This window comes from Styela clava, chromosome 6 (genome assembly GCF_964204865.1).
Source record: "Styela clava chromosome 6, kaStyClav1.hap1.2, whole genome shotgun sequence".
Taxonomy (NCBI): Eukaryota; Metazoa; Chordata; class Ascidiacea; order Stolidobranchia; family Styelidae; genus Styela; species Styela clava.
In genome coordinates this window covers 16,520,587-16,539,821 of record NC_135255.1, presented here as the reverse complement: position 1 = coordinate 16,539,821, position 19,235 = coordinate 16,520,587, and the positions used below count along the sequence as shown (strand labels likewise).

Below are 19,235 nucleotides of genomic sequence, written 5' to 3'. Positions count from 1 at the left end.
ACGAAATAAACTACGTATGCCACAATGAACATGGAATATTACCGTAGCTTAATTAGACTCAATCATACAAAAAAAAAGTTTAAAAATAAACAACGAGATGCGATAATAAATTTTGAGTAATAAAACGTGTACTTGAGACAATCATACAAAGTAAGAACAACATAAATGACGAGATGCCACAATGACTATGGCGTATTAGATGGCACAACAGAACGACATCGCTAATAAATAACAGTTGTGCTTGTCCAGAGTAAGGTTCGCCGAAAAGACCTAATCATCTAACAAAACCATACAAGTAGCGGTAGTCTACTAAATAATGTTTTACATATATATTATATATCACTTTTTTAATCTTGCGCCCTTATCACGCATTAAAAAATCTACTCGTTTACCGTTTTTAATCTTTTCTTTACGGTTAGAATATTACTAATGAGTATCATATATGATATGTATCCATTTTACATCAAATGGTGTATTGAAAGAAATTGAAGTCTATGGGAAGGGGCTATATTCACTTGCTTAACACAGACAGTCTCCAAACTAGTAATAGAACTAAAATGGGAAAAATCGGAATAAAATTATGGCCTAACCCTAACCTGGTACACACACTATAGGAGTACATTTTAAATGAAATAACCGATAGCCGATAAAATATAGTGAAACATGCTATTTTGAAAGGCTCAAAGCAACAAAGTGTCATTAAAACATAATTCGCTTCAGTCCACGGAAAAGCGAATTTCAGACGCCAAACGTTTAATATATTTTGGAATACCTTTGTGTCACACAGCATGACAATCTACAATTGGTTGGTTTCGGACAATAAATTGCTTGGTATGGTAAACAAGTCACTAGCTACTGAGATAAAATTGGATTACTTTAAATCCCTCTTGAGCGACGTGTTGATGTTTTGTAAAAAAATTACAATGGTAAGAACCAGGCAGCCATTTTTATTTATTTGGTTGAATGCCGTGGAGGTATTTTCTAGAAATGAAGTCTGAATATTTGAATTCTGTAATAACCAACTCGCAATCCTACACTTTAATTATTTAGAGTTCATGTAGGTCATGGTACCTTAGTCGCCCGTAACGTTACACAAAGATCACATATTTATTTCTGAGCGAGTGCGCTTGCTTGCTTGCGAGAAAATTCCCTCCCCAAAAAATGAATTAACACTAAAATCAAGTTATTGGATACCGAGTATACATTTGGATAGTTTTAGTGCATTGTCGTTATCGCTTAGTTGCTTGGCAGTTGCTCATTTTGAAATAAAAATCACTTTACACACCGACTACTATACTAATTTCTTTACAATTTACAAGTATAGTTAAAGATCCGTGTGTGTTTCTATGAATTTTAATCGGCATTTATTCATTACTTTTGTGAAACGCCGTACGTGCCATTGGGGTTGAACAAATTTTACTTATGCTGGTATACTAAACATGAGCAGAACCTTCATGATCGATCACAGGATTTCGTGAACGCAAATATTAAAAAGCGAAATAGATACATATTTACTTTTCAATCATTTTACTTTCAGGAGACAATAAACGTTTTCGCGGCCTAGAAATTATGATTTCGTCTAATTTTAATTTTTCATTAATTTCCCACACGGCAAAACCATGTTCTTGTACTAATTACGCAAGGTGAAACGAGATGAAAATCACGGCGGGCAAATAAACACATAAACAAAGAGAAGAAGAGTTCGATGAATGATAAAGAAACGACTCTGTTCCCGCATGAGTGTTTAGAATTTTAGATAGTCCTTATGTTTCCTTGCGCTAATGGTTTGGTTTATGCGAGACTAACTTCTTATCCTTCTTCTATGCTTTTGTGCCGGCGGATCCGTATGCATATATTGCAAGGATGCTGTACCAAGAGTAAAGATAACTATCCTAAGCGATTCAAGAGTCTTGCTGCACACTAACACAAATGTATTTCTGTAACGTTTCGTGTGACCAAGGTCAGACTTCTTCAGACATACATAGTTCCAAAGTTACAAAAATATATTTGTGTAAGTGTGCAGCAAGACTCTTGAATCACTTAGGTCCTTATGTTTGTTTGAACTTTGATATTTACTGAGATATGGTATCATGTTTTTGGATTCGATTTTACGGCTTGGTGATTATTTTCTTTTCTCTGCCTTTTATATAGTGTGGGCCAGAAAAATTTAACTTTACCTATAAAAAATGGATATATGCGAGTGTCATTTCTATATCATAACGTGATGAAGTTTTTTCTGTGGAGAAATTTGAAACGTTGGCAAATTACGTTTTGCTAACACCGGTTGCGCTGAATTTATTCTCGATCACGGCATTATTATCAATGGGCAAACGATAAGATGGACAATAGAAAACCTGAGTAGCATTCAAAATAGAATTCCACACTTAATGGCGTGCTAATATTTTTCAGTTGCAGTTTAGACTTCAGTATGTGCAGAATTTGGATATGTTACTTTTATGTATACACTGTATATATAATATAACACCTAGAGGCAAAGGCATTCCCAGCGTAATACATAAATACGAATGTTTACCATAAAATGTAGCTTGGTAACACATATTACATAGATTCAAGAAATATTTTCCAGTCTGGTGTAGACCTCACAATCGTATTAAAAGTGAAATGAAGACTTGACATACAAATACAATAAAATACCAAATCGCACTCATCAGTGTGACTAAAGTGTAGCAGTGTTTAAATACAAATGTATCTTATTTACGCTGTGCTAATAATATTTAACTTGTTATTTCCACGAAGGCTTTTGACTCCAACTATACTTCGAACATTACTTAAGGAACTTCAAATAATATCACTCAATTTATATCTTTTTTAATCACTGATAATTGAATTGAAAAAATATGGGATGTTTTGTAGAAGGCCCCGCTACTACAGCATATATGAGAGATTTGCGAAAAACACCGCCACATTTTGAAATAAAAAATTTGTAATTGTCTTGTTAGTGTTAGAAAAGATTTGAAAATTAGAACTTCATGCGCGATCAGTAAACCTATCTATAACTGAATGATTACTATTTTTTAGTTTGAGCTCTGGCGGGGGTGAGTTTTCAGCGGGATATTTCTACAAAATCTCCAACATATGACCACTGTGGTCTTCCGAAAATGTATCAGTGATAGAAAACAAAGTTACCCTATTTTAGCTGTACTAATAATATATATCTAACTCGTTATTACCACGACACCCGTAAGACCCGTTGACATGAACTACACTTCAAACATTACTGGCAAAAATTAACGTAATATCATTCAATTTATATATATTTCAATCACTGAAAAACTGAATTGAAAAACAAAGGATCTTTTGTACAATGCCCCCGCCACTGATGCAAAAATGTGATATTTGAAAAAAAAAAAAACCTCCACGTTTTAAAATAGTTATTGTCTAGCTAGGGTTAGATATGATTTGACAATTAGAAGTCTAAGCGCAATCTGCATTCATAACTCTAAAGGGGATAATTATTAATTTCGTAGCGGGGACTTTCTACGTAAGCTATATATATATATATATATATGCATGTATGACCACTGTGGTCGTCCCGACAATGTATTAATGCTGGAAAACAGCTACACTTACTGTACTTACAATATATATCTCACTCGTGATTTCAACGACGCCCGTTTAAATGGACTATACTTTAAATTAAACATTACTGACAGGATCACTGAATTTATATCCCTCTCAGAAATTGCTGAAGTGCGGGCTTCATAATTTTCCCGATAATCCACACAAGAATTCTACCCATGTTCTCTCGAACGTAAGTTCTCACGTTCAAGTGGTGTTTCAAGGGGTGTAAAAACCCTCAACAAATCGGATGAGATTCTACAGAACTGTTGGCTGGTCGATCGTTATGTTTTATCAATATCCAATTTTGGTACTCCCGATGTATGTGAACCAAGATGAAGGACACCGGAACGCAGTATGTGTACCAGATTGGGGTCAGGCCATAATTTTATTCCAATTTTCCTTATTTTAGTTCTATTACGAGTTCGGAGACTAGACAAGTGACTTTCGTAGTATTTGTATCTAAAATTATGGCATAACCCTAAATTGGTACACATACTATGTTCCGGTGTCTGCCATCTTGGTTCAAATACTTCGGGACTAGCCGAATTTTGAATCTGTTTCGACAGTTTGATACCATCTTGCCAGGATGACCATGAAGAATTTTTATGTCTCGGATATCGCAAATAAATTAGTAAATTCCGGTTCTAGGAAATTTCGCGCATGGAAAAAAATGAAAATGTATGAAAAATCGTCTTATTTAAAAAAGATTCGTTATTTAAAAGCATACCATAAGCCTTTAAACATAACCGTTTTATTCACAAGTACTTGTTTTACAGCAAAATGCTCTTGCAATATTTCCTATGCGGCGATATTTTCCGCGATGAGATCTCCTACGGCGAATTTCTCATACACGGAAAATCCCCATTATACGCGGAACTATGATTCTGAACTACACAAAGTCATCAAAGTCACAAAGTCAAGAAACTACGGTCACCAAGGTTGCCTTGAAAACTGCTCTATATGCGTATAGTGTACATACGATACCTAATTAAGGCACCTTATTTCCAGACGGTAAATACTGCACATACGGCAAAACTTTGAAAACATGTATTCGATATCACACGCTTAAACTGGCGCGATATCCTCTCAGTAACCTCGCCTTGTTATTATTTAAACGGGGAATATATATATATAAACTGGCTAAATTTGAATTCCCACACAGCCATTACTCTAAGCAGTTGCGTCAAATTTACTTCCTCTGAAATTAAATCCACCTTATTTATGTTCAGCGCGTTTCAACTGGAGTAAACTTTTCAGTAACTAAGCAGAACCAATACTGCAATCAACAAAGCCCATGAACCAGTTCAAACACAAAACAGATTTATAATTATGTTCTTGCTGAATATGATTACTAGTTCGATTAAATATAAACAAGTAATACGTACTTATAGTCAATAGTTGTAACCAGTGACCGAATTGAAAACTTTAAAAATATGTTTTATTTGTATCGAACAAGAAGTTTCCTCATTCAAAATATAAGTATGGTACAACGTAAATGATATTAACATTATACGCTTTACATAAACGTAATATATAACTTTCGCATCGCCAAATATGCTGCTTCTGGTTTTCTTCAGACATAATGGAGTCACTCAGCTTAGATTACTTTATGTGCTACGTTTCTCTATATACCAGGGGTGGCCAACCTATGGCGCATGCGCCAAACGTGGCGCATTGCATGATTAGAAGTGGCGCATTGCATCTTTAACCCTTTTCATGCTAAAATTGTTAATTGTACTTGGCTTCTCAACGCCAAGCCGTTTTTTTGCGATTTACATGGTGACTTTTGATTGTACCTAAAATCTATTCTTCTTACTCCACGTCGCCCGCCCGTGGACGTTAGCTTTTGGACGAACTTTATGACATTCATTCTAGACTTTTAGCAAAAATTAGTAAAATTTACTATTTTTCCCTACTGAAGTAAAAAGTTCAGAACTTCTGGAAAAATAGAAAATCGTCATTTATCAGCTTGAAACATGGATTTTCCATTGCCCAGACTTCCCAAATATCTCCCAATAACCATTGAACAACCAGTTGAATTGCCCAAGCCTAAAAATTTATTATAAATCAACCCACAACATGCTGAAAATGACCCCTAAATACCACCTTTTTCATCCAAACTTCAAATGACCGTTGTCAACAAAAGCGAAGCGTAAAATATGTGTGTATATATGTGTGTGTATTATAAATTTATATAATTTCAACAAGAAGCGGACATTAGGCGTGGGAATACAAGAGATTTACGGCGCATCTGAAACATTATGTTTAAAACGTGGCGCATGGTATGTGAAAGGTTGGCCACCCCTGCTATATACAGTGGTTGAAGTTTTTTTTGTATCCAACTCACTAACAATAAGTTCCCGTATTCCAAAACATGCATATGTATGTCACTACGTAAGCTACATAAACATGATGCTCTTTACATAAATATAACACATAACTTTTGCAACGCCAAATATAACGCTAATCAACAGCTACTGTGTCATTTGCTGTGGCCGTCTAACGTTTAAGCAACAATCAAAACTGGGGTGAAACTAACTACTAAGAATGCTATAGCAAGAGTGAAAATGACTATTCCATTTAAATCAAAAGTCTTGCTGCACACTTACACAAATATATTTCTGTATCGTTTCGTCTGACCAAAGTCAGACTTCATCAGGCAATCATTTTACAACTATGCTTGTCTGAGGAAGTCTGACCTTAGTCAGACGTTAGTCGTTGGTCAGACGAAACGTTGAAGAAATATATTTCTGTAAGTGTGCAGCAAGACTCTTGCATTAAATAGAACTGTGAATATTGTTCATAAAATGTAACTTTTACGTCACACTTACATGGCCCGCCAGTCTAGGTGAGCAAAATTTATGGCTCCTGATACATAAACCTTGCCCAATCCTGCTTTACACTGTACCAGCATTGTAGGTGTCTCTGCTTAAAGACATCTCAGAGCTACTCGCGACTTCTATCACAAAAATAACGTTAAAGCAGTACGACAGCCATCTATAATGGAATTGGCTTAATGTAAAAATCAAATCTATAAAGAATCCCTAATTTGATCAATATTCGCTATCTATATTGATCTGTTTGAGATACAATTGGACGCTCCTCAAAAGAGATTCCATGATAATCCGAGCATTTTCATAAATTAATAATATCGATTTTGGAACACCTCTATGGCGAAAATGTATGTGGGCCTACTATGTAGGCTATATCGTCGACTGAATAAAGTTTCAAAGGCCGAGTCCATTGTCACGAAACAAAAAAGTATAGTCAGTCGAGATAACCATAGTTTATTTATACGAAGTACTTGCTATACGTACATAAACAAAACACGTGAAAATAGGAAAAAAATTCAATATTTATGTTCGTTAGTTACTTGTGAAAAGACGATATCTTTCCATTTTACCAATCAATTTTTCATTCTACGTGTGTGGCGAGCATGAGGTTTTTCAGACCCGATATCTTTTACCTGCGACAGTGCTTACGTATATTCATTAAGCGATTCTCATTCGTCGTTAAATTGGGTGTTTGACAATTGTTCATTGCCCGGCAGTGAGCTAGTTGAATGTTGCACAAAAATAACTGGACTGAAATCAGACTGAATTGCCTTTAATTAAAAAACTTCTGCGGCAAATCAGAGAATTGATGTGTCACGACAAACATTTCTCTACCGCTACAATCACAATGCCCCTTCCAAACTGGCTTCGGTAATCGCATCCGATTTTGACGCACCAATGACATCAGGACGCTGGGAGTGTAAAATGTTAAATGTCAGTGTACTATACTGCGACGTAATTTGAATAAATTGGTCAACAATTCACAAGTGTTGTTAAAACAATATCAGTTGATGTGGCTGTATGACGAGGAGAATTTCCGTATTCACCCCGTATATGTAATTTTCATATTTATCTCGGGGAGAGGAAACCCGATAAGCTCAATATAATGGTTCTGGTAGGTTCAAAAAACCACCCGGCCCTAAAATAAACAATTACCGGTACGAGTATCAAGTGATACATCATTGGCTGGATAAGTCCATTTCACCTTTATTAGTTGCTATAAATTTTTCAGTTGATTTTTCTATGATTTATGATTTTTCCGTGGCGACCACCGAGTTTATCTTCCCGAGTCGACCAACCGCCATGGAAATTTTTTGTCGCTACAGCCAATTCATGAAGCGCATCATAATATTTACTTTTCGTTTTAAAGAATCGATTCGCTTCCTGGTCGCGGCTTCAGAATATTTTTTAAATGCAGTCTACGGCTGAAAAGTTAGAATTTATAGTTATTAGGTTTAGGAAACAGAATTGTATTTCTTCGTAATGGTACAATTGAAGGAGCCTGCTCTGAAATACATTGTAAGATATTGTCCAATAACATAAAAACTTTCAATTTTAAATTAATGTGGGATATTCTTTCTGTTAAAGTAAAGCCCAGAATTAAACATATTTCTGGGAATGATTTATGTGTGTTTTGCACACAAGAACCTGAGTTTGTTTCTCATTTATTTTGGAAATGTCCTTTTACGCAAAATGTTTTTGATTATATTTTTTCTGTTGCATTAAAAATCAATCATTGTGTACTGAATAATAATTACAAGACTTGTATTTTACTAGATTTAACTCACCTATGTTATTCACATTTGTCCAAAATAGAACGGAATGCTATAATATTATTATTTTGCACTGCCAGACACAAAATTTGGCTTGAAAGGAATACAGTAATTTTTCAAAAAGTTAATCCAAATGTTAGCAATGTAATCATGAAAATTAAGAAGTCACTTATAGCAAGAAGAAATATAGAAAAGTTGAGACAATATCCTAATTTTACAAGAGAACTAGATATCATTTATAATAACTTGTGAATTTTTAACGATGTGATATATAGTATCAAAACTAATAGATATTAAAATTTTTTTTTTAATAATTAATACTAAAAAATATAAATAATGATCAAACATTATGGATTATGGAAATTACACGATGGACATATCAATGGCAATGGGATACTATGGACAATACAATCAATGGACTGTAATGAAATGCTTCGTTATTTTTGTATACTTGGTTATTGTTGTTCATATATTATTTTATGATTTTTATATATTGCATAAACCACATTGTGGAAACATAAAAAAAAAAAAAAAAAAAAAAAGAAAAGTTAGAATTTATAGTTGAAGTATGAATCGTGAGGATTTAGATGATACATATGATCTTCTGTCTCCAGTACGTAGGGGAGAAGGTGCGTACTCCGACTCATTTGAAAGTTCTGACAACGAATCTAGTCCACAATTTCGATCGTCAGTAAGTTTTAAATCACCTTCCAACTCATTCAAGTCATCATCATTCACAGCATCTTCGAAGTGAGTTATATTTCTCGATTCTGTTCTGTAGATTCACATTTTTTATAATGGGTACATACCGGTACCGACAAATCTGCAAATCCCATATTCCTGTACCGGTATTCCGGTACCATATTCCTGTTATTACTGTATTAGAATGATTCAATTCTAGCAGGCAAATACGGTAGTACCGTACCGTAGTATATCATTGCTGTATGTTTTTCCATTTATGGTACCAGTATTTTATAAATTGTTGAATTGTATAAAATATTGAAATAAGCCAGTTTACAGAATTTTTGGTCTTCTGGCGTTACCGGTATGGTACGGTACCGGTACCGTACCGGTATGCAGGTACCGGTAGGTATGATTTGTATTTCAATTGTCAGCAATCACTTTACGTCTTTACTGTCATGATTTAATTCAAGTTGTGTTACCGGTACACAGTTATTTAATACACATTGAACCAGCTAGGTATTCAGTCTGCCAGTGATGTTTAGTAACATCTTTACAATTCAACCGAATGCTGCAATGTCTGTCAACTTAATGCTGTAATGTCATGGATAATGCATCTTACTATAGATTTCCTAAAAATTGTGTGACTATATCTATATATATAGTGCTGTAGTAATAGTCACTTGCTACTCAAAACACATTACCATGAGATATCTAGAGATGATGTAAAAGATATTTGCGGTTATCTCTTAGGACAGTACGGCACACTTTACAGATCAAGAGACATTGTCTCGTTTCAGAGAATCCTAATTGTCAATGAACAAACAAACACCTCTCCTTTCGGGGACATCTGGACATAGACTAGTTGTCCCTCAATATCGGTAAAATTACAGTAAAATGAGGTTGGGCAAAAAACTACAAAGAAGTGCAATCTAAAAACGTCATCATTGAATTCCTCCTCACACGACGGTCACGATTAATTTAGATTATTATCAAGACAAGCTTGGCGCGTGTCGTCGTGCCATATACCCCCTGTTTGTGAGACACATGGAGTGTTGGTTTTATTGAACCAAATGACAGGACATTTTTGGAAATTGAAAAGTGTGCCTTACTGTTGGACATGAAATGCATTTTACCTCATTGCTCAGTATCAAATTTACTTCAAATGGAATTCTGAAACCTCTACCTTTATGCATGGTGCACCAGTATTACGGGTATTATATTTAATTTGTTTCTTATGACAACAACTTTGTTCTGTAGGATCCCACCACCTAAGTATGCATCAACTACGAGATATCAACAAGACAAACCCAAAAATCTTAACCCGTTATCAGCGCCAGGCCCCTCATCTTCTCCACCGAAAAGGGAACGAATAATTCGACGAACTTCGCCATTGAAGGGTAGGATGGTTTTGTTATTTGCCTGAGAAACTTGCCAACGATATATGCGTTCTCTATTTATACAATTCCACATACTAATACTATAATTTAGTTATCATTTGTTATTGCTCAGCTAACTAATTGATAATAAGGGTTTGTTAAAGCATGCTTATTACTTATAATATACGGTTACATTGAATTTCTTTATTCTTATTTCTAATTGATGACCTGGTCCTTGGTCAAAATTGGGATTTGCCATTCAATCATATAAAAAATTAATTCGAATATTCCATAAATTGCCACAAATGGCAGAGAACAATGGCACAATTAATGCGCTATGGGAGTATAAACGGGTAAATATACCCGTCTCGTTTTGTATTACGTTGGCAGTAGTGGACATGGGCGATCTCCAAAGATAAGGATTGGTAGCAGTAGCACTATGGGCGTTGCTAAGGGAATACATACAGTATGAAGCGTTAGCCAACTCAAATCTTAATTGTTTCAATAAATCAAAGTCGCTTGCGTACCACATGAAAAGCTCTATCGTACCACAGGCTGGGAGTTATGAAAATTGGGTCCTTGTTTGCTAATGCACTTCTTTTTCATGCCACAGGCTAATATAGAAATCCATTTCATACTATTCAATTTCTCAATTGATTATCATTTAGATCGTAATTCTCATGACAACACTATTGAATTAATGAAAATGCCACAAGATGGTGACAAAAAAGATTTGAGTGTTTGGGAAGATTGGTTGATCAAAAAGTTACAACAGGAGAGAGAAGACATAAAAATACAGGTATGTATGCAATTCAAGCCATGGTTTTTCAGTTAACGTTGTTTCTTGTTTGAGGGAGTTTGTTATACTTTTGATATTCAAATGAATGCTGGTTGTGACAGTGTAATTGACCAGACGTTAGTCACCTTTGTAAAACTACGAAAGTTTGTTGTTTTGACAAAATGATCTAGAACACCTACTGATAGACTTATTTTGAGTCTGGATAAATATCTCATTTCAAAATTTTCTGGTGAAATATGATTTAGTTTTTTGCGACGCTACATATTGTTTCCACAAAACTGATCATGCACTAATTTGCATAACAATTCAACTGAAATAGGCCACGTCGATACCAGTGTAAATCTTGTGTCCACCTAGAATCCAAAATACTGTTACTTATTGAAAGTACGATAAATTGTTGTAGGTGGCCTTCGGAAGAGGGCCAGGAGCACTTTAAAAGGTTGGAAAACACTGCACTAAGCAATCGCAGCATCCAAGAATAACTTGAGAGCTTGGACCGGCTTGACATATAATTTAAGGTGTAGATCCTTGTATCCAACGCTGGTTTGGCTTTAACGATGCAGTTATTTGTGTTTATAGAGACAAGTTGAAAAAGAAGAAAAAGAAAGAGAGGAAAGAAAAGGAATGGAAAAGGAAGATTTAAAGAAAAGAGCTGAATTAAAACATCAGCAGTGGTGTGAAGAAAAGTTATTGAAGGTGAATTATAAACGTTGAAACTTCGGAGTTAGTGACTTAGTGTTGGATTCAAACATGCTATGTTTTTCTGAATTCTGCAAATATGCTGTTTTATGCATTGGACGTTAAAAATGAGAGTACCTCTGTAGTGTGTGTACCAGATTAGGGTTCGGCCATAATTTTATTCCGATTTTCCTTATTTTAGTTCTATTACGACTGTCTGTGTTAGCCAAGTGAATATACCTTGATATAAAGTAATCGAACAAAATTAGTTACCTCCATATCGGTACATACACTTCTAGAGCGCCCTTTTTTCACCTATGTAGTAAGGAAGTAAATTAAACGAAGAAATATTTAAGTAACAAACTTAACTATTTTCAGATGAAGTTACAGACGAAAATTGACAAGAGCGTGAACAAATGTTGAAGGAAGAAATGAAAGTTCAAGAAAAACGAGAAATTGAGAAAAAATCGAAACAAGCGTACGAGAGATGGGTGGAAAAGAGAAATGAAATTGAAAAAGAGCAAAAAGAGAAGGTAAGTCTTCGACTAACAGTGTCTACAGCTGCGCAAACTACGGCCCACAGGCCTCGTCTGGCTGGTATGGTAATTCAGTCTGACCCACCTGATGCTGCCATACGGGTGTTGCAGCTCGATAACCGGTATTGGTTCCCTGCGCCCCCCCTTCCCAGTAATGTAAATATCATTTTTCTTTATATTTATGAATATTTTTTGTTTTTTACTGGTTGGAAAAAATAAACTTGTCTTAGCCAAACTAAACACCAAAGTTTGATGTTTAAGCTGAAAAAATAGCGCGAGGAATTTGTTGAAATTGCGATTAAATTCAGTTTTGGCACAAGGCTTATCGTTTTCCATTTTTGCTTATGTACAAATACATGAATTGTAACTCTTATGTCACATTTACATGGCTTGCCAGTCTAGATGGGAAAACTTTAGTCCAAAAACCTTGCTCGCCCCTGGTCTACACTTTCCTGAGTGGGCCAGTTACACATAATAAACACGAATCTCAATATGAATAAAAAACAAGTTTATTTACAAATACCTAGCATAACAACTAATGCACAACAATAGCACATTAGCTTTAGGCGCAGATAATACATTGGCAATTATGGTTTAATTTTAGCCAATGATTCGTTATTTTTATCAAAATTTCAACGCAAATTTATATCAATAAAAACTATATTCATAATTTCTACTGGCACGAGTGGGCCAGATCTCTGGTGTACACAATGCTGTCTTCAACTTAAGTATTTTAATTACTCTTACATAGTGGTTGGATTCAAACCGAAGCTGTTCTTGGAATATCATGATAATCAGAAAACCTGTTTTTGATCGATATTTGAAGCCTCTCAATTCATAAAGTCTCGGTATGTTTCCCCAAGACAATTCAATATGATAACTATTGCTACATATAATATTAAAAATGGTTGTTATAAGTTTTCAACGCATTGCGGATTATATTCGATTATGTCGACTTCACATATACAATGGTAGCAATATTTTTCTGATGACCTTGGTTCCCTGTTATTTTGAATTTTTCATGCTGTTGCCCCATAAAACAGACCTGTTCTCACGACCACAGCAAATGGGTTATGTGCGCCGCAGCATATTTGGTGTTTCGAGTGTTATGTATTAGATTTATGTGTGCCATATGCCATGCAGCTTACACATTGACATACCATAAAGTTCCTTTACAATTTCAATTTTGTTATAGTCAGTTCTCAATATATCTTAACCAGGTTTGTTGTTTTTCAATCAGTAATTGTTCAAGTATTTTTACCTCATTTAATGCATTTGTGAGGGCTAAAACAATATATGGTATCGATAAATTTCCTTGGTAATTTTAAATTTTTTTAAGACTTCATGGACACCCTATATATACACTTTGTGAAATGGGGGAAATTATAGTAGCGAGTTCAATACAAAATAGAACCTGCTCTTAAAATCAAATTTTTGTGTATTTGTATCTGTACAGCCAAAAATGGACATTAGGCTCTACCTAGAATCAAAACTAAAACTGATTAAGCTTTGAAACCAAGATCAAATAATGCTCCCTGATCCATAATGACACAATATCAAAAACAGTCCATTTCTGAAAAATGTGACATTGCTACTTTGGTTTTAACTGTGGTAGCTTATAGCCTGCTCCTGTCTTAAAATTGCAATCTGCCAAGACGTATGAATAAATGGATTTTAAAAAAATGATTTCAGGATGGCTTTCGAGGAGATACTGAAGTTTGACAATATATATTCTGACTCCAGGTGTTTCTTAAAAAATCATCAATCATATTGTTTTACTGTCCCATATACTGCAAAAATGATTTGCAATTACTTAAACTTGTAATCAATGTTTTTTCAGATTTTTAAGATAAAAAAGCAAGTGTTAAAATTTCAAAAATGTTTATTAAAATTTGTTACAAAGAAATAATAATGTGACCAACTTGCTTTTTCTTTGAAAATCAACCTCTTTGCTTTGCGGGTAACATTGAAAGGATTTGTAGATGTTATTTATTTTAAAGGAATGGAGAAAAAAACTCGAAGAGAAACAGAAAGAGGATGAAAGAAGAAGGAAAAATGAAGAATGCTTTCAGAAATGGCTGAAAAAAGTCAATGAAAAACAATGTGCTTCTCCAAGACAAGGTTTTAAATGTTTGAACTTTTTTTTTACTTCAATTTTTGATGGTGGTTGGTAGTAAGATTGCTTGATTGAAATGAAAAAGTCATAACAGACTAACAAAGTCCACAGAATATTTCTCATGCTCCCAATTTATTTGAAAAATGACTACACGACAAATGTATCGGTCCATTACTTCAAAGTGAAAACTTTGACCTAACAAACCAACAAATTTTTAGCTAAGACTCTGGAAAAGTCTGACTGATTCTGTGGATTTGAAAGTCTGACTTTTAGCAGTAAATTTCAATTCTGCAGTCATGGCTGCAAGGTCTGTGAAGTTAGCTCGTTGTATTTCTTTATTTCAAACTTTTCCGAGTCAGAATCAAAGGTTCAAGTCTCTTTATAGCAGTGCTTTTTTTATAAATCTTTGACCAGTTGTGACATCTGAGATTTTGAACTTGATTATTGGTGGCAATGGAGATTGATAGTAAGATCGCTTGAAATGAAAAAGTTCGTAACAGGCTCACAAAATCGAAAGAATATTTCTCTAATTGACAAAAAATTTCACTCTGTAGTATGGACCGATACATTTGTTGTGAAGTCAGTTATCTTATTATTTGAGAGTATGATTCGGGTAGTGTCCAACTGATTCTGGGATTTGCAAATAAATTAGTAGCAGTACACTCCAGTACTGGCCTGTTTGTATTTCGTTATTTCAAACTTTTTGAGTCAAAATCGAGGCCAGGAAATTTCAAAAAGGGTTTCTGGAATTTGGCAAGTTGGACCATAAGAGCTAGCGGGTGCGAACAGAGGCAGGAAATTGTGGTTTTTTTAAGGATATTGAGGTGTTTCAAGCTCTGAAACAATGCTGTGTGATACAGAAAAATGTTTCTTTTTTTACATTTCAAAAAAGGGGAGGGGGATCTGACCCTCGAAACATTCCCTCTAAGCTACACCCCTGATAACGGCAGATTGAATTAGAAGCACATTGGGATGTGATGCAAAACCGAACTGAAAGTATGTTCAACGTATTAACTATTAAGGTCAGCGATTTCCACGGATATGCTAGGATTTTACCAGTACAGACGATGTGTTCCACAAGTTTCCATTCCAATTCGATAGTCTGTATTAGTTCGACAATCCTACCGTCTTGTTTGAGAGTCATATGTTATTTAAATATGAACGCATACGCTGGTACAATATATCCATATAAAATTTGTGTTTTGCTTGTGTTCCATTAAAGACCTACAGGTGTGAGATTGCCATTTCACATTTTTTAGATTGACATATTTGACATCAGAGGTGTGCAACATGCGGGCCAAATGTGACCTGCAAGGAAAAATTTTGTGGCCCGGGCTGGTCTTTCATGGTGTGAGGCTCTCGGAACAGATTTTTAATTTAGTTTAAAAGCTGGTACATGCGAGTAATTCCAATTCTTTGCGTTTCAAAGGCTTTACCTGAGCTGTAATCAATTTCATAGGGTTCCTAAGCCTCTGGTATTCTGCTACACCAAAAAGGTTTGAAAATCTATGTTATGGGTTATGGCTTTAAGCCGCTAATATTAGTAATGAACACAACCTGAAGTCCGAAATATATTTATTACAGGTACAGTGAGTGAGTATCCCGCACCTTCTTATCATAATCCAGCACCGTGGATTGGCCCACTAGCAGACAAAGACACCAAGGAATCAGTACGTCGCCAGCACAAAATGATGATAGCAGAAAAACATGCAACAATTCGACAAAGACCAAAAACTGCGAACCAAAAAAGAAAAGGGCTCGTAAAAACTGGCCCAGAAAAGGGCAAAGGAGTGTTGATTTGTAGACCTGCTACTGCAGCACCCTTGTTTTATAACGTGCCAATTAGGAACACCCAAAACTTTGTGCCTGAACCTAAGAGAGGCAGTTTTAGGGGAAGATCGTAACATCTCGATTCTTAGTGTGTGAGATTAGTTGATATTTTATGATGAAATAATAATTTATAGACTTGTAGAATGTAATTTAAACCAAAGTGATCGACATAGCAGCGCTGAGGCCGATGTTTGCTGTTATATTAAGAGGCAAATGTGATTTGGAAATTCAAATATAACTTGTGGCTCATGTTTGGAATTCACAGGATTTATATAAGTTGTCTTGTAGTCTAAAATCTGGCATGGGCGAACTACGACCCACAGGCCAAAACCAGCCCGTTGTCTACTTGAATCTGGCCCGCCCGATGCTGCCACAACCAAGGTAAAACCGGATTTGGATGTTTCAGCTAAAAAATTGATCAAGGAATCGGTTGATATTGCGATTGAATTTAGTTTCAGCAAGTGGCTTTTTGTTTTCGACTTTTCCTTCTATAGCACTGTATATTTGTTTATGAAATGTAACTTTTTACATCACACTTGCATGGCCGCCAGTCTGGATGGGCAAAATTTTTGGCTGTGGTTCAAATACCTTTCCAACCTCTGGTCTAAATCAAGGTATCAGCAGCATCCGATACATACTCTCTTCTATATCAGTGAATTATCTATATTTCAAAAGCCCGGCTGCAATTTCCGAAAGAAAACCCTTTGATATTGAAGATGGAGAATCTAAGACGAATTTATTTTAGGCAAAATCATTTTGAATCTGATGTTATATCGATAAGACAGGACTCTCAAAATCAAATTTACCCAGGGCCACTGGAGTCTGGGTGGATCCGGGCCGCATCAGGTTTTCCACAATGAAAGCTTACCGTAGTTTAAAAAAATTCAAATCTTTTCAAATTTCTACAAACACAAAACAAGTTGAAAACATAAATGACCAAATTGAGACGAGAGAGACTAAATTGAAAAATAACTGAAGATAACAATACTATAATAGACTAAATTGAAAAGATAATAATACTGTAATTAGTGATTGTGACGTAAATGAACTTATTTCAAATGTATTCATCGCCAATCATGCGAACTGAGCTAAGTGACACACTAACATTAAGCTTTCATACTGAGGCGGGGGCCACAAACTATCGTCCCGCGGGACGCAAATGGCCCCCAGGCCGCGAGTTTGAGACTCCTGCTATAAGATGAATTAAGAGCAGAAGAACCGGACAATAAATGTTATAACAGGGTTCATGTGCCGTACCGATACTATCCTGCATTGAGATGTGCGTTAAATCTAGTTTAGTTTAGTCATACATTGTTGGAGCGTGTACTTGAAACAATAATTCTCGAAATAATTCCGAAGTTCGTCATTACATGCAAATATCTCTGCAACTTTGAACGAATTTATATTTTAAAATCCAGGCGGCCTTTTTTAGTTACCAAATAAAACCTGTTTTGACTGACCGAAAGATGAAGAACTTCAGGTTTGATATGACGAATCTGGTACTGTTGTAAGATGGTTATTCCATACACACGAACAAGTATGTTGAACGAATTAATTGAATCTACCGGTAGTTTTAATGTAAATTGATCACGCTGTGAGTTTCATTCTTTGACAGATAATCCTCGGTTTTGAAACCTAGAAGTGGATGGCGCAATGACAACAAAGTGTCGAATTTAATGTTCCTTCATTTCTGCACGGAAAATCATTCAAAGTATCTTATTTGGTTAGACCAAGAAATTTAAATGATTGTCAATTCGTAAAACCGAAAATGGTTCGCCGATTTCACAGAAATGGATAGAAATCATTTAATGGTATGTAACAGCTTTGTTTGGCTTCATAAAGAAATGTCGGTCGAGCAAATTCGCACCACGTCAGTATTTATCAATAGCGATTGCCTAGTATCCATAACCAGAGCAGATTGTCTGTTGTACGACCAACTTGACGGTATATTATAGGGAGACAAGATGCGGTCTTAGGGATAAAGACTGTTCACCCTAATATTCAAAGTTCGATTCCCACGTTATTAATTTCACGTGTTATGGCATGTGACTCCAATCTGGATTCCCTCAGATGATAATAAGCACACGATGTTGATTGTCATAGTTACACAATGCACATTCGCTACAATATATGCTCAGTTCTGAAGTCTTCCGAACCCCCATCATATAAAGGATTGTAAACACGTTTATAAGGTTTAGGTTTATTTTGATTATCCGATACACAACATCCACAAAACAATGAAAACGATTGGAAAAACCGCAAAACTTCTAAAAAGATTTAAGAAACGTGGAAATACATGTGCCAGTTTACCCATATTAAACAAAGAACGGGTTTGGGAAAATTCGCCGCATTTGGAAAATCGCCCTAACCCTATAAATCTAACTTTTTTTATCACAAATACTGGTCTACTCCATCGAAATTTCATCGAAATTTCATGTGGCGAGATTTCCTACGGCGAATTTTCCAGAGACGCAAAAAAACTAAAAACACAATGGACAACGTTTAATACGTGAAAATTATTATTCTGTGATCGCTAAGTTGCATTAAAAGACTTGTACTGACCCCAAAAAGGCAAGCTTCAAAACTTCTAGATCTTTGTTTTAGATTTAGTTTTCAGTGGAAAACATTTATTTCTTGAAATTGTAGGCTACGGTTATATTCGCGTGTTTGAGCGACAGCTAGATCTAGGCGTTTTTTTTGTTTGGTACCGCTACAGTGCACTTACGTATAAAAATAAGTCAAAGGATGAATTTATTCGTTATGAATATTTTTAAAAAGAAATTCCTCACGCTTTGCATGATATTTGTCAGTTTTTAGTTATATTTTCGAAATCAAACGATGCATTTGAAATTTTGTTTACATATATAGTTGAAATTTATTTTTTAAATGACCGGACTCCGATAATTTTGACCTTTGGCGAAAATACTTAAATAGATCTGGTGTAGAGTATATTCGACCCATACCATAGCTGTAAACCTTTGTATACCAATCGTTTTCTGTGTACCAAGGTGAATAACACTACATTAGT

At 35.2% G+C, this 19,235-nt stretch overlaps 2 protein-coding genes across 8 annotated transcripts in view; both read left to right on the top strand.

Moving 5' to 3' along the window:
* Window positions 1-19,235, top strand: part of LOC120333357 (deoxyribose-phosphate aldolase-like) — a 128,111-nt gene that overhangs the window by 74,002 nt on the left and 34,874 nt on the right. The window lies entirely within an intron of this gene.
* On the top strand, window positions 8,715-17,251 carry LOC120331153 (uncharacterized). Of its 6 annotated transcripts, XR_013476820.1 has the most exons (7): window positions 8,715-8,938; window positions 10,130-10,269; window positions 10,917-11,047; window positions 11,627-11,743; window positions 12,104-12,258; window positions 13,013-13,109; window positions 14,262-14,384. XR_013476820.1 is itself a non-coding variant. In XM_078114027.1 (5 exons), exons 1-5 carry the CDS (start codon window positions 8,757-8,759, stop codon window positions 12,146-12,148), a joined length of 615 nt encoding a protein of 204 aa, XP_077970153.1. In that variant the 5' UTR covers window positions 8,715-8,756; the 3' UTR covers window positions 12,149-12,264. The 6 variants fall into 6 exon arrangements, 2 of the variants coding, with proteins under 2 accessions (XP_077970153.1, XP_077970154.1); XR_013476819.1 differs by lacking the exon at window positions 13,013-13,109 and having other exon boundaries at window positions 14,262-14,382; XR_013476821.1 differs by lacking the exon at window positions 14,262-14,384 and having other exon boundaries at window positions 13,013-13,110.